The sequence below is a fragment of the Chiloscyllium plagiosum genome, chromosome 2 (genome assembly GCF_004010195.1).
Source record: "Chiloscyllium plagiosum isolate BGI_BamShark_2017 chromosome 2, ASM401019v2, whole genome shotgun sequence".
In the NCBI taxonomy this organism is placed as follows: domain Eukaryota; kingdom Metazoa; phylum Chordata; class Chondrichthyes; order Orectolobiformes; family Hemiscylliidae; genus Chiloscyllium; species Chiloscyllium plagiosum.
Window position 1 is genome coordinate 60,132,949 of NC_057711.1, and position 18,944 is coordinate 60,151,892.

Here is an 18,944-nt window from a genome sequence, read left to right on the forward strand (position 1 = left end):
AGGATTCCCTCCATCAACTTGCCCACCACTGAGATCAGGCTCACCGGTCTATAGTTCCCTGGCTTGTCCTTACCACCCTTAAACGGTAGCACCACATTTGCCAGTCTTCCGGCACCTCACCTGTGACTATCGATGATACAAATATTTCAGCAAGAGGCCCAGCAATCATTTCTCTAGCTTCCCACAGAGTTCTCGGATGCACCTGATCAGGTCCTGGGGATTTATCCACCTTTAACCGTTTCAAGACATCCAGCACTTCCTCCTCTGTAATCTGGACATTTTGCAAGATGTCACCATCTATTTCCCTACAGTCTATATCTTCCATATCCTTTTCCACAGTAAATACTGATGCAATATAGTCATTTAGTATCTCCCCCATTTTCTGTGGCTCATCACAAAGGCCGCCTTGCTGATCTTTGAGGGGCCCTATTCTCTCCCTAGTTACCCTTTTGTCCTTAATGTATTTGTAAAAACCCTTTGGATTCTCCTTAATTCTATTTGTTAAAGCTATCTCAAGTCCCCTTTTTGCCCTCCTGATTTCCCTCTTAAGTATACTCCTACTTCCTTTATACTCTTCTCAGGATTCACTTGATCTATCCTGTCATATGCTTCCTTCTTTTTCTTAACCAAACCCTCAATTTCTTTAGTCATCCAGCATTTACTGTACCTACTAGCCTTCCTTTTCACCCTGACAGGAATACACTTTCTCTGGATTCTTGTTATCTCATTATCGCAATAGAATTATGGTCGTTGGCCCCAAAGTGCTCCCCCACTGACACCTCAGTCACTAGCCCTGCCTTATTTCCCAAGAGTAGGTCAAATTTTGCACCTTCTTTAGTAGGTACATCCACATTTTGAATCAGAAAATTGTCTTGTACGCACTTAAGAAATTCCTCTCCATCTAAACCTTTAAGACTCTGGCAGTCCCAGTCGATATTTGGAAATTTAAAATCCCCTACCATAACTACCCTATTATTCTTACAGATAACTGAGACCTCCTTACAAGTTTGTTTCTCAATTTCCCTCTGACAATTAGGGGGTCTATAATACAATCCCAATAAGGTGATCATCCCTTTCTTATTTCTCAGTTCTACCCAAATAACTTCCCTGGATGTATTTCTGGGAATATCCTCCCTCAGCACAGCTATAATACTATCCCTTCTGAAAAATGCCACTCCCCCTCCTCTCTTGCCTCCCTTTCTATCCTTACTGTAGCATTTGTATCTGGAACATTAAGCTGCCAGTCCTGCCTATCCCTGAGCCATGTTTCTGTAATTGCTATGATATCCCAGTCCAATGTTCCTAACCATGCCCTGAGTTCATTTGCCTTCCCTGTTAGGACCCTTACATTGAAATAAATGCAGTTTAATTTATTAGTCCTACCTTGTCCCTGCCTGCGCTGACCTTTTGACTCACTTCTGTTCTCAACTGTACCAGTCTCAGATTGATCTCTTTCCTCACTATCTCCCTGGGTCCCACCCCTCTACCTTATTAGTTTAAATTCTCCCAAGCAGTTCTAGCAAATTCTAGCAGTTCTAGGATATTAGTTCTAGCAGTTCTAGTATATTAGTTGCCTTCCAATTTAGGTGCAATCCGTCCTTCTTGTAGAGGTCACTTCTACCCCAAAAGAGATTCCAATGATCCAGAAATGTGAATCCTTCTCCCATACAGTAGCTCCTCAGCCATGCATTCATCTGCTCTATCCTCCTATTTCTGCCCTCACTAGCTCGTAGCACTGGGAGGAATATGGATATTACTACCCTTGAGGACCTTTTTTAAATTTCTGCCTAACTCTCTGTCATCTCCCTTCAGAACTTAACCTTTTCCCTTCCTATATCGTTGGTTCCAATGTAGACAATGATTTATTGCTGGCCCCACCTCCCCCTTGAGAACATTCTGCACCCTATCTGAGACATCCTTGATCCTGGCACCAGGAAAACAACACACTATTCTGATTTTTCTCTGCTGTCCACAGAAACGTCTGTCTGTACTTGGATGACAGAATCCCCTAACACAATTGATCTCTTGGAAGCCGACGTACCTCTCATTGCATTAGAGCCAGTCTCAGTACCAGAAACTTGGCTGTTCGTGCTACATTCCCCTGAATTTTCCCAAATGCTCTCCGATGTCCAGCGACACATGACTTCAAAAACAGCAAAGGCAGCAACTGTGCAGGTTTTCTCTCGCTCTCTCGCTCTCGCTCTCCCTCTCGCTCTCGCTCTCGCTCTCGCTCTCTCGCTCTCGCTCTCGCTCTCTCGCTCTCGCTCTCGCTCTCGCTCTCGCTCTCGCTCTCGCTCTCTCGCTCTCTCGCTCTCGCTCTCTCGCTCTCGCTCTCGCGCTCGCTCTCTCGCTCGCGCTCTTGCTCTCTCTCGCCTGCACTGTCCTCACCTTTTAGTGTCAAAAGACAAGAAAAACACCGATCAAACCTGCCCCGCTGTGGCTTCAAGTGTTCCCTGTCATTAAAATGAGTCTCTTGCAACAGGGCAACATCTCGTTTTCCTTTAAACTGGTGAATGGATTCTTCTAATATTCCAGATGCACCATTTAAGAACACAGCTTTACAACCACCTTTGACCTGCTGAGAGGAGGAATTTGAGTTACAGCTTGCTGGGCATATTCAAAAGAAGATTCAAGAAGTCTATTTACGAAAACCAAAACACTAAACTCACTACAAAACACAAAGGCACTTAATGGGGACTCTACCACCTGCCCATAGAGGGTGCTTACATCTCCCACACGCATCTCCATTCCCCCTTTCACCTCGAGTCGCACTCCAGACCCAAGCAATAGAAGGAAGCAAGACAAAATAACGAACACTGCCCACCCCAACTATATACCAACGCCAACCCTCATTGGAGAAAATAAAACACACCAACAGTAGCTTCTTCAAGAAAAGGGTAACATTACAAAAAACATAATGAGAGGTAAAAAACCCAAACATTATTATCCAGGATATAAATCCATCTGAATTATTTTTCACTTGTTCCGAGGTGTTAAATGACTCCACCATTTCCTTGTGAGTAATATGAAGCGCTGTTGGATATCTGTCGAATATTGAATACCAAGGTTCCTTAATTTTCTCTTGACCTCATCAACAATTTCCTTTTATGGATCACCGCCACAGAAAAGTCCTTGAAAACCTTAGTTCCCCGATAAGTCAGGGCCTGTAGATCTTTCCCCAACCTTCTCAGAAGATTCCAGGACATTCTGCTTGTCCCTGTAGCTTTGCAATCGTACCAGGACTGGACAGGGGCACCGATCCAGACCAGATCAACGCACTGCAACTGGGTAAGCTCTGTCAGCCTTCAACTGGTCTGCCTCGGCGTCTCAGCCAAGAAACTATGGCAGCCAGCCTTCAAAAAGGCTTGCTAGCTGCCCATCTTCCACTCCCTTCATCAGCCCAATGACCCGGATATTTTTCCTCCTATCTTGATTTTCCAGATCAGTGACCTGTTCAGTCAAGGCCTGGACCTGTTTCTCAAGGGCCTGGAACTGCCCCACAGAGGACTCAACCTCGGTCCCCGATGCCTTGGTCCAACTCTTTCTCGTGCTTTTGTAGTATGACTGAAATCAGCTCTAGCCAAGTACGATTGTCTTCCATCAACTCCTTGATCATTCCTCAGATCTCCCATGAGTTCTTCAGTGACATGCTGCTGTGCAGGTACCTCTTTCTCGGCTGCCGAGAGAGCTGCAGCTGCATCCACAGTCCCATTCGCTGGCATGCCCGATGCCTTCACATAGTGTCCTGTTTGTTGGGGCTTGGCTGTATGCTTATCTTGCGTCATCCTCACTCGCTCAAAAATAATTTACAGTAGAACCTAGACTACCTGAACATCAAACATCCGAATCTCAGACCATCCGAACAAGATCTCAAGGCCCTGCAAAAATGGCACCAGATAACCCAACATTCAGTTATCAGTTAAACAGCATTATAATGCGAGTTTCTGGATAATTGAGAGACACTCTGACATCTGGCACTCATGGATTACCACTTGTTTCCGGCCACCCAAACTCCCAGCCCGTCTCACTCAGACAAACGAGGCCCCACTGCAAGTGGATTTAAACGGTTTCACAATCGTTAAATATCAATTTTCTCTATAAAAAGGTAAGGTAGGTGGGGTAAAAATATTACTACTGCTGGACTTGGATGTAGAGCTCAGCAAAGCAGATCTACCCAGATTGCAGCCATCTTGGACCCCCCCCCCCCCAGTTACTTGGACTTTTAATTATTAAAGGAATCAAGAGTTAAGGGAAGAAGGCAAGTAAAAATATTAAGGGCTGTCAGATCAGTCATGATCTTGTTGAAAGGCAGAGTGGACTTGAAAAGCCAAATAGCCTGCTTCTACTCCTATGTCTAATGGCTTTATGGTCTTGTAGCAACTTGCTTAGCTGTAATGACTTACTCAAATAGGTGGTTTTGTGATGGGATCCCTCCTGGGCCCAGCTCTCTCAAATATCTTTGTTGGGTTCTTTGAAAAATGTGCCTTTGTTGAAATGACACCTTAACCCCCTAGTGCTTGCATAAATATGTACAAATGTATCAACTGTGGATGTAGGTTTGCTCGCTGAACTGGAAGGTTCATTTTCAGATGTTTTGCTACCATACTAGATAACATCTTCAGTGAGCCTCCGGATGAAACATTGCTGATGATTCCTGCTTTCTATTTATATGTCTGGATTTCTTTTGGGTTGGTGATATCATTTCCTGTGGTGGTGTCATTTCCTGTTCTTTTTCTCAGAGGGTGGTAAATGGGGCCCAAGTCAATGTGTTTGTTGATAGTTCTGGTTGGAATGCCACACTTCTAGGAATTCTTGTGCATGTCTCTGTTTGGCTTGTCCTAGGATGGATGTGTTGTCCCAGTCGAAGTGGTGTCCTTCCTCGTTTATATGTAAGGATACTAGTGAGAGAGGGTCATGTCATTTTGTGGTTAGTTGATGTTCATGTATCCTGGTGGCTAGTTTTCTGCCAATGTAGTGTTTGTCCAATGTAGTATTTGTTACTTTCCCTGCACAGTATTTTGTAAATGACATTAGTTTTGCTTGTCTGTATAGGGTCTTTCAAGTTCATTAGTTGCTATTTTAGTGTGTTGGTGGATTTGTGGGTTACCATGATGCCAAGGGGTCTGAGTAGTCTTGGCCGTCATATTGACTATATTTGCATCCATAGCTGCATATAAGAATTTCCCTTCTTATCTTAATTGCCTCCATGCTGCACTTAAATTCATGTTTGAAATGGAACAGTCAAATGAGCTCCCTTTCCTCAATGTCTCAGTTGAGAAAGCAGCAAAAAGTTCTCTATAACAGTCTGCCTGCAAACCTACCTTCACTGCTCATTATGCATGGTGGGTTTCTTGTACTTAAATGCATTACCAAAGTGACCTTATTGGCATCCTCCTAAATGGAGCCTGTTTCCGTGAAAATGTTTTGCTGAAATGGAGTATACCAAAGCCATCCTGCTGGCTAATGACTGCCTTGATCATATTTCTCGCTGTATATTACGCAAACTCATGGCCAGGGCTGAGGCAGTCACTCTTCCTCCTGAAAAGTTATCCACTCTACCTTGGATTACTCTGGACAGGTAAGATATGAGATTTGAGCAACATGAAGCTTGCTGTTTCACATTGCTACGATGCAGAAACAGCACAGGTAGTGCTGTCTACTCATAAGATGCCGCTGTCAAGTCAAAAAAGACTTTCTGCCTATCTCATCAGTCAGTAATGTGTGTGCATTTTGTTGTTGATGTGATGCCAGCTATGTAAACTATACACATAAAAGACTGGTGGATCTCATCAAACAGCATATCTCTTTGGCTGTTCACAAAAAAGAAAGATACCGACTATGTTCCCAACTAGGCCGCACGTGTAAAACTGACAAAACAGGGTCTAACATTAGGTGAGATTTTGCAATTGGACAACATTTGTAGAATTATGCTGATAATTCCAGACTGTCATTTGGGCTTACAGTGTGGTGCATTTGTTGCCTGGAAGCTGCATATATTAATGTGCAGGACCCTGTTCATTACAGATCAGCAGAGCATGCACACTGCCTGTTTCAACTTAACTAAATGGATGGCAGGCATTTTCTGGTTCATTTTCTTTGGGCAATGTCTTGATCAATCAAAGTCAACTTGCCTGATTTAAAATTTAAACAAAACCTGGCAGTTATTTGTCAACGATCCTTCATGAGGGTATTCTCCATGGCATTGCTTCCACTAAACAGTGTGCACTTGACAATCGATCAGCACTCTCTGCTCATGCAATGCAAATGTTGATTTTTTTCGCTTGAATATCTATTCTTATGTGTCACTCTGATGCAAAACAAAAAGATTCAGGAAAATGTGTTTTTTATGCATTTGTGTTCAATTCTTTTTTGGATTTTTCTTCAGGTAAATAAAGTGGCATAAATCTTAAAAAGAATGCTGTGAGGGAAGGAGTTCTGGATATTGACAAGCAGCAGTGAAGGAGCAGTGATGTCGTTCCCAGTCAGGATGATGTCTGACTTGGAGCAGAGTTTACAAATAGCATTGTTCCCAACTGCATTAGCATCTGTAACCTTTTGATTTTTTTTGGGTGACATAAATTGAGGATTTGGAAAGTATTGCCTAAGGAGCATGAGTAAGTTGCCACAGTGCATCTTGATGGTGCGCACTGCTGTCACTATGTGATGATGGTGGAAGGAGTGAATGTTGAGATTGATGGATGAGGTTCAAGTCGAGCAGTCAGCTTTGTCTGGGATGATTTTGAGCTTTTTGAATCTTGTTTGAGCTTCACACATCCAAGCCGGAGGAGGTATTCTGTCATACACCTGACTTTTGCCTTGCAGATGTGGAAGGCCATGAGGAGACAAGTAGTGAGTTGCTGCTGCAGAATTCATAGTCTTTGACCTGCTTTTGCAGTCCCAGTAATCATCTGACTGATGCAGTTCAGTTTGTGGTCAATGGTAACCCCCAAGGGTTTTGACAATGGGCAGATTCAGTTAAGGGAATACCATTGAATGTCAAGGGTGATAGTTAGATTTGTTCTTAGTGGAGGTGGTTCCATTGCCTGGCACTTAGGTAGTAAGTTATATTTACACTACATATCAGCCCAAGCCTGGATTTTTCCAGGTCCTTCTCCAAGTGCTTCAGCATCTTCAGCTTGCAAACAGTGCTAAATATTGTGCAAACCTCGGTGAACATCCCCACTTCAGAAGTTGTGACAGAGGAAAGACCGTTGAAGTAGTTGAAGATCGTTGGGCCTATATTTTTTTCTTAAACTTTTTGGTTTGGAATTAAATAAGATGTTTTGTTAATCGCTTGGTAATAAATTCTGTTACTCCCTTACTTAAAAATCCTAACCACTTGGATCAAGCTAACTTCATGGGAATAAGCCTTCCATCTGTGACTCTCTCAAAAACCAACTGTACAAGAACCTCTGCATTAAATCTCTTACTCATCTTCAGACCACAAGACATAAGGTTCTGTATGGAGAAAGTGAGGACTGCAGAGCAGAGAGTGTGGTGCTGGAAAAGCACAGCAGGTCAGGCAGTATTCGAGGAGCAGGAGAATTGACGTTTCAGGCATAAGCCAGATTCCTGATGAAGGGCTTATGCCCAAAATATCGATTATCCTGCTCCTCGAATACTGCCTGACCTTCTGTCCTTTTCCAACACCACACTCTTGATAAGGTTCTGCATGGTTTGCTTCCAATGCAGTCAACCCATTTTCAACTCTCCTCTATACCCATTACCAACTACATTGCATTTACTTATTCCTAGCTTTGTTATCGGCAATCCCTTTGACTGTTTCCCTTTGTTTTACTCCTCTCTCTGGACAATGCCTGCTTCCTTTTGCTCCCTGGTTCTCCGCACCTTGTCATTAGCATAAATGCTTTTAGTTCTGATGAAGGGTCGTTAGACTCAAAACATTGACTCTGTCTTTCTCTCCACAGATGCTGCCAGACTTGCTGAGTTTCTTTAGCAATTTCTGTTCTTCTTTTAAATTTCCAGCATTCGCAGATCTTTGCTTTATGAAAGGAAAGGGTTAATTTCCTGGAGCACACAATGTTTAAATTGGCACAAAAGCAACAGGCTAACTTCACAAGCTTTTTTTAAAAAAACAGATCTTTTTAAATACAACAAGCAGTCTCCCTAAACATTCCATGTGATCATGTACTATGTTTTGGCCATATCTGCCAAGCTGCAAGATTTCAACCAAGCAATTATTACTTTTTTTTTCCTGTATTAAAGCAGAGATGATACATTTAAAAGAAACTCAAATATCAAGTCTAACTTGGAGACAGAAAATAATCCCAGTGTTTGAATAGTTGCAAGACCATAATTAATTATAATTTTTAAATGATCCAACAAAGAAGTAGTGAATAGGAACCATTTTGACAAATTATAAAGTGTTGTCAATTCACGGAGCTAATATAACAATATCAGCTTTTAACCTCTTCCATTTGTTTTAAACTTGCCAAACTGTTGCCTTTGCTCACTCAATTGCTCCTTCTGCCTTCACCATTTTTGTGATTGGGCCTCTATGTAACCTTTCACTTTGCTTCTTCAGCAATTCCAAGCTCCTTCACTTATGTGCTTCTCTTGATAAGCTCACTAGTGAGCCCCTCAGCAGTTACAGGAGTTAAACAGTTTGTGATTGGTGGAGTAATGCCTCACAGCTTTTGTCACTTGTACCTATGGGATGACCTTTTACTGATTTGTATCTGTCCTTGATTTTTCACTGGGGTTTTGAGCTTTCAGGGGAGATTTTGCACATTCTCTTCTGGTATTTTGAGCTCTGATGCTAACTATTCTCCCACTAAATTTGCCACTTCTAAACATCTATGCACATGCATCCCCAAGCCCCTCTGCCCTCACATTCATTAGAGATGTACCATACCTCTTCCTTTTCCTTCTGCTAAACTGCACAATATAACCTTTCTCTATGAAGTTCTACCTGTCACTTGTCTGCCAATTCAGTTAACCAACTATGTCATGCTGCAGTCATAGAGATGCACAACATGGAAACAGACCTTTCGGTCCAACTCGTCCATGCTGACCAGATGTCCTAAATTAACGTAGTCCCATTGCCAGCATTTAGCCCATATCCCTCTAAACCCTTCCTATTCATATACCCAAGCAGATGCCTTTAAATGTTGTAATTGTACTATCCTCCACCACTTCCTCAGACAGCTCATTCCATACACCCACCACCCTCTGTGTGAAATGTTGCCCCTTAGATCAGTCTTGTATCTTTTGCTTCTCACCTTAAATCTATGTCCTCTAATTTTGGACTACCCAACCCTACTTGGGAAAAAGAGCTTGACTACTCATTCTATCCATACCCCTCATGATTTTTGACTTGTCAACCTTTTACTGTGCTCAGTGAGTCATGTGACAATAAAGCTAATTCTAATTCTAACTGACCAAGGATATGGTGTACAGTAAAAAGCAGACACAACTTGCAAGAAGAAACTCAGTGTGAAAGACGGAATCCCATTGGTGTTATCCTCCATGTTTTCCACATTCCATAACCATAGGAAAAGTTTGAAATTTCATTTACTGTGACTTGGAAATTGAAATATTGAATTTGGAATGGACATTTGGGAAACATGGTTGTGTGTGGTCACGAAAGCAAAATATAGCAGTTGGTGGCAAACTGAAATGGACAGTCTGCAGCTGCTCCTATCCCACAGTTAAGACCCATGTGCCATAACTTGCTGTTCTGTGCTTCAGTTGTTTTTCCTTATTGTTCAAGTTGACATTGCTTTTCTTTAATCTGTCTCCAGTTAAATAACAGATTTCTTTCATATTCTTCAAACTAGTCAAGTTTACATTGTATTCTATCTGCCACATGTATGCACACTCATTGACCTATGCATATCCCTTTGCACACACTCTACCTCTTCTTTACAATTTATTTTGCTGTATATCTTAGTTTTAGTTCAAAGCTGAAATAATGATGTATCAGGGTTTGCTTTCCATAGCAAATGTAGCAAATGACTGAAAGCACTAACTGAACATTTGTATTTTTTCACCACTCTCTTTCAGCAAAGTGAGCGGGACAGTGGCATAGTGGTTAGCACAGCTGCCTCACAGCGCCAGAGACCTGGGTTCAGTTCCCACTTCAGGCAACTGTCTGTGTGGAGTTTGCACATTGTCCTCGTGTCTGCGTGGGTTTCCACCGGGTGCTCCGATTTCCTTCCACAGTCCAAAAATGTGCAGGTTAGGTGAATTGGCCATGCTAAATTGTCCGTAGTGTTGTCCGTAGTGTTAGGTGAAGGGGTAAATGTAGGGGAATGGGTCTGGGTGGGTTGCTCTTCGGAGAGCTTGTTTCCTCACTGTAAGTAATCTTAAAAAAAAAAGTCCATAGTTGCTTCTAGCTTCCAGTGGGCTATGTATGCTTTTTTCAACGAAATATAACTTGGAGTTACTGTCTCCATGCACTATCCTCTGTTTTTTAAAAGTGTGCAACTTTCTCCCCTTAAGATAGTGAGAACTGCAGATGCTGGAGATCAGAGTGGATAAAGAGTGGTGCTGGAAAGGGCACAGCAGGTCAAGCAGCATCAGAGGAGGAAGGGAGTCGATGTTTCATGTCAGAAGCTTTCCTCAGTTCTGATGAAAGGTTCTGACCTGAAACGTTGACTACTCTCCTCCTCCTGCTCTTTGACCTGCTGTGCTTTTTCTAGCTCCACTCTTTATCAACTCTCTCCACTGACCATGTTAAAACAAATAACCTGGAATCATTAGATGGTTGCAATGTGACTCTGACGAGAGATTGTGTTTGTCTCCTACCCTGTTGTGGTAGCTGCAAACCCAAGCAATCTTTTCCCTCTGTTGACCACACAGAGCCTCTGGTGTCAGTGATATTTGCAGTAAAGTTTGTAATCTGATTTCAAACTCTGGCTGTGTGCATCACATTATACTTGCACCTTAAATAGAAATGCTATTTGTTTTCCTTGATTCCAATTTCCTTTTGGAAATAAATATTATTTACAGTGCCACTTTTTACAAGAGCGTTTCAATACTTCTATTCAGGTAACAAAGACTGAACTTGAAAAGCTGAAGGCTGCCTACAGACAACTAGCAAAAGAAGCATGCATCGCCAAGGAAAAATATAAAGAAGCTCTTTCAAAAGGTAAGTTGAAATATAAAACTGTCACAGGGTATTATTATCTTTTGAATCATTTTGTCTCCCCTTGGGGCACTTAGACAACGGAAACTGACAATCTTTCCAACATGATTGTCATTTGAAGGAGCAATTCAGAAAAAGTAGATTACATGGCTTTGAAAGCTATTAATCATCCCTCGTAAATCTAGAATTCTTTTGAGAAGATCACCAAAGGAGTAAATGCATAGATTATCCAGCAGATTACTTGGAATCTGGGAAGACTTTGGAGTGCAGCAACAGAGCAAGCCATCTGACAAACGAGTCTGTTCTGTCTTTCATTGAGATTATGGCTGATCAGTTACAAGACTTCATTTACCGCCTATGTCAGGATATTTTTTGGCTAGCAAAAATCTGTCTCTGTTTGAAAACCTCAAATTAAACTAATAACATTGAAGGCTGAGAGTTGTTTCACTTCAAATTTGTAGTTGTGAAATTGGTTTAGATGATAAAGACAGTCATATAGCAGTACAGCATCAAAACAGATTCCGAAGTCTAACTTTTCCAAGTTGACCAGATATCCTAAGTTAATCTAGAGCCATTTGCCAGCATTTGGTCTGTATTCTTATAGACCTTTCCTATTCACCTACCCATCCAAATGCTTTTTAAATGTTGTAATTGTACCAGCCTCTACTACTTCCTCTGGCAGCTCATTCCATTCATGCACCATCCCCGTGTGAAAAAATTGCTCCTTAGAACCCTTTTAAATCTTCCCTTTTTCATCCTAAACCTATGCCTTCCAGTTTTTGACTCCCCTACCCTTGGGAAAAGGCCTTGATTATTCACCCGATCTATGCCCTCGTGATTTTATAAACTTAATTAAGGTCAGCACTCAGGCTCTGATGCTCCAAGGAAAATTGCCCCAACCTATTCAGCCTGTCCTGATAGCTCAAACCATCCAAACCTGCAACCCTGGCAACATCCTTGTAAATCTTTTCTGAACCCTTGTAAGTTTCACAACATCCTTTCTATAGCAGGGAGACCAGAATTGAACACAGTATTCCAAAACTGGTCTAACCAGTATCCTGTACAGCCGCAACATAACTTCCAAATCCTGTACTCAATACTCTGACCATTAAAGGCAAGCATACCAATTGCTTTCTTCACCATCCTGTCTACTTGCAACTCTGCTTTGAAAGAACTATGAACCTGCACGCCAAGGTCCTTTTTGTTCAGCAACACTCCCCAGGACCTGACTATTAAGTGTATAAGTCATGCTCTAATTTGCCTTTCTGAAATGCAGCACCTCACATTTATCTAAATTAAACTTCATCAGCCACTCTTCGGCCCACTAGCCTATCTGATCAAGGTACTATTGTACTATGAGGTAACCTTCTTGTCTGCCCAGTACATGAATTTTAGTGTCATCTGCAAACTTAGTAACTATACTTCCTATGTTCACATCCAAATCATTTATATAAACTATGAGTAACCACAAACAAATGGTTCAGAAAATGGCAGGTTTACTTCACTTGAATCAAGGTTGAATTTCTGAAGTTTCCATTTTCTTTCCTCCGACAGGCAAAGAGACAGAAAAGGCCAAAGACAGATTTGACAAGGCCACCATGAAACTTCATAATTTGCATAACCAGTATGTGTTGGCAGTGAAGGGGGCCCAGCTGCATCAGGAACAGTATTATGATAAAGCTCTTCCTTTACTGCTAGATTCTCTGCAGAAGATGCAGGAGGAAATGATTCTTGCATTGTAAGAAATATTCTAGACAATTCATCTGACATTTTTTAAGCCATGCTGTGTTTGTTTAATGATGTACTGCGTTACTTGTCTAAATGGCAAAGTACTATGCACGTTTGAACACAAGACATTATTTTTGTCATTAAGTATTGTTTGCATTCATGTGAGACATTGGCCCTCGTTGAGAATTGTCAACACACTTGTGAATGGCAAAACATGTGTTACACACCCCACAGAAAAATTGTCACTTTGAATCAACTATGGGATTGATATATCTGAGACTGCATGAAGGCATTAATTTATTTTACAATTGGTTTGATTTACATTTACACAGTAGGATATATCAGGCAGGGACTTGAAATAATGAGAAGGAAGCTTGCTGACTACCCTTCGTTCCTTCAGTATTACGCCATGTAAATGTGGAGAATTCTATTGTTATTTATTCTGAAGATGTTTGATGAAAATATAGGTGAATCCAGTTGCAACTGTAATCCGGAATTTGTTGCAGTAGCAATGGTGCACTAATGATGTGCACAATTATTCTAGCATAAGTTCTAATAAATTAAGACTCGACTGATTTATGCTTGGTTTGAAAATTTCATCAGTATTAATTTGATCAGTTGTGACCCTCCATAGAGAATCTTGCCCAAATGCGTGTACTGAAGTATTGTGGTTCCGTCCCTTTCAAAAAGATGTGATGGCAAATTTCCTGAATTCATGTTTGGTCTCTCAGTCTCTCAAATTGTACAATGCTGATGAAGTTGTGCACATAATTTAGTATTCAACAGTGAAGTTGACAAGTTTGAAAGTGTCTGATAAAATTGGAAATGGAATGTGCTGTGTTCTTGATTGTGTTCCTGCTGACAACTCATCACAGCAATCATCAAAACAGGTGATTGAAAACTTGGAAAGATACACAAGTGTGAAAAAAGGTCAATGTATAGTATAGCTGATCTATCCTGTCATTTCAAACAATCTTAGAATCCTGTAAGTGTGGAAGCAGACTCTTCGACCCATCAAGTCCACACTGACCCCCTGAAGAGCATTCCAGCCCCTACCCTTGTCATCTGTATTCACCATGGCTAACCCCATCTAGCCTGCACATCCCTGGCCAATACCGTCAATTTAGCATGGCCAGTCCATCTAACCTGCACATCTTTGGACTGTGGGAGGATACCGGATCACCCGGAGAAAACCATGCAGACACAGGGAGAATGTGCAAACTTCACATAGACAGTTGCCGGAGGCTGTAATCTTGATGTGAATCCATTACAATGGAAATGAATTGTACATTCGTGGTTCTTGTTTTGGAGTTTGTTTTTGTTGAAACTCATGCTAACGATAATTGTGGCAATCTGGAAACTTTTTTGAGCAATGGGAAATACTGGAATATAGGACCAACTAACTTGAAGGTTAAGCATGCAAGATTTTTATATTGTCATGACAATGCTGCTCCTTTAATACGGTTAGGCTGTCCTTGGCTTTTTTTTCAGACAGGCTGTAAAAGACATACTCCAAAAAGTTTGGAATTGAAGGATTTTAGGGCCAATTTGATTATAGATAACAGATACTGCCTCAGGCAAAACCCTTTCAAGTTTTCAAAGAAACACTTGTGCAATGAAAGGCGAGTGGCCAGTTCTCCCAGCACATCATCTCTCTGGTTTGGTCTGGCTATATACTGAAAGCAGTCAGAAAGTTATAAAAACTCCTGGACCCAGAGAAGCAAGTCCAGGCTGATCCTTCTGTCTCTCTGTAAGACCCTGTGTTTGATTTTGCCTTTTGTGCCAAAGGGTGTTTATGGGCAGTGTTGCAAGTATTTGGAACAACATCATTAAATTGGGATGATCTGTTGGGTTTTCGGGTAGGTTAAGTTATTTGGTATTTATGTTTCATTTGATAAGCTTATAAATAAACTTTTGTTTTGTTTGAAAATACGTAGTTTGATCAACTGCATCCCTCCTGGAATATCCATGTTACACCTGCTTAAAACAATTAGCAAAGCTAACGTCTAGGCTACTATCTTAAAATGTTCTGAGGGGGTCTGGTTTGGTCCATAAAGGACTGGAGGCTCTTTGGGGGATTTGTTCTCTTGTTCCAATTTAGGATTTAGGTTGTTGGACTCGAAGGCAGTGAGTGGTAGGTGTTAGTGTTTTTTGTTTCAGGTGATAAGTTTGGTTGGTTTAAACAGTGCTTGGGATAGCAATGGCTCTTTCAGTCACCAAGAATTTTCTGGGGGTGGAAGAAGTGACCTTGGGGATTTTGCAAAAGGTGATTAAGGTCTGGAATTAGCAGGCAAGCTGGAGTTGTAGCTGCCTCCTTCCATGAGGAAAGGAAAGATAATTACAGCAACAGTTCAGCATTTAAATTTTCTGGAAACTTGATCAGATTCTTTTAGAGATGGCTAAAATTCAATTGAAAGTGAAGCAGCTTGAGTTAGAGGCAAAAGACAAGGAATTATGATTAAAAGCAGAGAAAAGAGAAAAAGAATGAATCACTTTCACAGAATGAAAAGAGAAGAGGACAAAAGGAAAGGGGTAAGGAAGAAAGAGAGGGAATTTGAACTTCAAAAATTGGCACTTAGACAGGAGTTCAAAAATTCACTTTCTTAAGTGGTGAGAACTTGTGGAAGAGCAGCGAGTTAAAACGGCAGGATTTGGCCGCTGAAATGGCTGATGATTGAGTTGGTCCATGAATCAGAGTTTGGCTTTCAACATCAATTTCAATCCATGAGGGATAGAAATTGGGGAAAAGTGAAATCCTTGCATGAAAAGGGAAAGGTAGATCTCAGTGAAGATAATAAGGATAACTTACCAAAGGGTAAAATCGAAACCCTTGAAGGGGAAAGAGAAGTTAAAAAGCTCTGTTGTTTTCACTGCAATAAAGTAGTCCACATGAAATCAGTGTTAGTGGGTTAGGCAAAGCATTGGGAAGCCAGATGTAGGAAAACAGGATAAGACAGTGAATTTTGTTGGAGTGGTAATGAGCAGCACAGTGGAGGTTAGAAAGCTGCACTAGAATGTACAAGCTAGTCAGAGATTGCTTAAGGAAGAAGTGCCAGATCATCTTAAATGATATGCCTGCGAAGGTAAAGTTTACTCCCATAGGCCAGGGGCAGCATGTAAATGGGTTACAATATTAAGCGATACAGGTTCTTCTCAATCTCTGATGCTGAAAATGAGATATGTACCTCTGAAGGACTATTGTCAGGAAAGGTACTAAGTACCGAGAATTCATGGTGAGATAAGAACCGCTCAATTGTGTAAAGTGAAGTGAGAGTGTCCAGTGAAGAGTGGAGAAATTGTGGTAGGAGTACTGGACAAATTCTCGGCTCTGGGAATACAATTTGTCCTTGCAAATGATATAGCTGGTTCACAGGTAGGAGTGCTGCCTACTGTGGTTGAAAAGCCAGTGGACACTCAATCAACTGAATTGTTGCAGGGCAATTCTATCAAAAGGCATATGCAGAAAAAGAATCACAATGTATCCCTGAATGTTGTTGTTTTAAAAATGATGAAAACTAGGAAATGGAGGCCATCATGTATTCAGGTAGATGAGAAATTGGCAGAAGTTCATCAAGTTGTACTGCCAGTAGGTGTTGTAGACGGAGGTGTTGTAAGTAGAAGATGAGCAACAACTAGGGGGTCACTTAGGAGTGAGAAAAATTCGAGCTAAAATGCAAAAATGTTTTTACTGGCCTGGACTGCACAAAGATGTAGTTGAATTTTTGCAGACATGTCATACATGCCAGGCAGTAGGAAAACCACAGGGAGTAATACATCCCGCACCTTTTAATACCCACTCCTGCATTTGAGGAACCTTTTTTTTACACGAGTCTTGATTGATTGCATAGGACCCCTATCTCAAACAAATACTGGGAATCAGTATTTGTTAACAGTAATGAATGTGACCACTAGATTTCCAGAGGCTATTCCACTCTGCAATATCACAGCTGAGAGGATTGTAGAGGAGTTACTTAAATTTTTCACTAGATATGGACTACCCATAAATATACAATTAGATCAAGGGTCAGATGTCACATCAAAATTATTCAATGAAGTTATGGATAGCTTAGGAATAAAATAATTCAAATGTACTGCATACCATTGCAGAGAGCATTAGAAATTTGGCAAAAAGACACTAAAAGATGATGTTGAGGGCTTATAGTCAAGACTATCCAGATGATTGGGGTAAGGGAATTCTTTTTGTACTTTTTGCAGTCAGAGATGCACCAAATGAATCGACCAAATTCAGCCCATTTGAATTAGTTTTTGGGCATGAGTGGAAGGACTACTAAGGATTAAGGAGAAATTGGTAGGTCAGATTTCAGAGACCTATACATTTGGACTATGTGTCAAATTTTAGTGAATGATTAAATAGATGGGAGACTTGGCTGGACAACATTTAAGGTATCACAGCATACAATGAAACAGTAAGCAGATAAGAAATCAAAAGCATGCAATTTTGCTTGTGGGGATAAGGTGTTACTGTTACTTTGAGTGATAGGTGAACCTTTAAAAGCAAGGTTTAGTGGACAGTATCAAGTCGAAAGGAAATTGAGTGAGCTGAACTATTTGATGGGAACTCCTGCCAGAAATAAATCTGTGTGTGTCATGTGGATATGCTCTAAAGGTATTTTGACAGGGAAGGAAAACCAAAGGAGACTGTCATTGATTACAATACAGGGGGAAGAACCAAGTTCAGAGGATTCTGAATTGGCCATTCCTTAAATTAAATTGGACAGTGAGGATGTTGTCAAAGATTGGGATAAATTATTGAGTTATGTTCCAGAGGAAAATCAAAATGACTTGAAAGAGTTATTACTATCACATGGGGAGATATGTGGAAATAAGCTGGGAAGTACTAGCTTAATTATGCATGAAATGGATATAGCAAATGCTGTTCCGATTAAGCAAAATCCCTATAGGCACAACCCTCTAAAGTTGGCACAGGTTCAAAAGGAGATTGAATGCATGCTTCAAAACGACATCATCAAAGTGACTTACTGTGACTGGAGATCACCCATAGTAATGGTGCCAAAATCAGATGATAACCAACAGTTTTGTGTGGAGTATTGCAAAGTCAATACAGTTCCAAAGACTGATGCATATCCGATTCCGCGTTTAGAAGACTGTGTTGAGAAGGTGGGACAAGGAACTTCTATTTCTAAGTTGGACTTACTCAGAGGATACTGGCAGGTGCCTTTGTCAGAAAGGGTGAAGGAAGTTTTGGCTTTCATAAACTGATAAAGTCCATTTGACATGAAAAGTACGCCTGCTGCATTTCAGAGACTAACCAGTAAGGTAATTGCCGGATTACCTAACTGTGTCGTAATTATATAGATGACCTGGTGATTTTTAGTCATACATGAAAGGAACATTTGCAACATAGGTGAACCTGTAAAAGCAAGGGTTAGTGGACCTTATCAAGTCGAAAGGAAATTAAGTGAGGTGAACTATTTGATGAGGACATATTTGATTGACTTCAGAAGGCAGGCTTGGTGATAAATCTGGCTAAAAAGCACAAGTCACCTTCCTGGGCCACGTTATTGAACACGAACAAATGGCCCCACAGAATGCAAAAACAAAGGTAATTGGGGAGTTTCCCAAACCTTTAACAAAAGAGCAGTACTACAATTCCTGGGATTGAGTGGATTTTATTGAATATTTGTACCAAATTTTAGCAGTGTGGCTCCTCCACTCATTGAATTACTAAAGAAAGGCAAGTAGTTTCAGTGGACAGTGGACTGTCAGCAGGCATTTGATAGCTGTGTTATCCACTGCCCCAGTTATGCAAAGCCATTTAAGGTGGCTTTCAATCAAGTGATGTGGGTGTCGGTGCTGTGCTCTTGCAGGAAGACGACAAGAAGATAGGAAGAACCATCTGGGTATTTCTCCACGAAATTGAACATTGATCAGCAGAAGTATTTGACAGTTGAGAAGGAGACTTTGAGCTTGGCGTTGATGTTACAACATTTCAATGTTTGCATTACCAGTAACATATCTGAGACTGGCATATACACTGACCATAGCTGAAAATGTGTTGCTGGAAAAGCGCAGCAGGTCAGGCAGCATCCAGGGAACAGGAGAATCGACGTTTCGGGCATAAGCC

At 41.1% G+C, this 18,944-nt stretch overlaps 1 protein-coding gene across 5 annotated transcripts in view; it reads left to right on the plus strand.

Moving 5' to 3' along the window:
• Positions 1-18,944, plus strand: part of fer (fer (fps/fes related) tyrosine kinase) — a 205,465-nt gene that overhangs the window by 38,030 nt on the left and 148,491 nt on the right. For all 5 annotated transcript variants that reach the window (XR_006314648.1, XM_043710357.1, XM_043710364.1 and 2 more), the window contains 2 exons: positions 11,014-11,113; positions 12,665-12,848. Coding sequence is in view for 4 of the 5 variants with exons in the window: in XM_043710357.1 (XP_043566292.1) it covers positions 11,014-11,113; positions 12,665-12,848 (284 nt within the window). In the remaining variant the exon portion in view is untranslated. The remainder of the gene's footprint in view (positions 1-11,013; positions 11,114-12,664; positions 12,849-18,944) is intronic.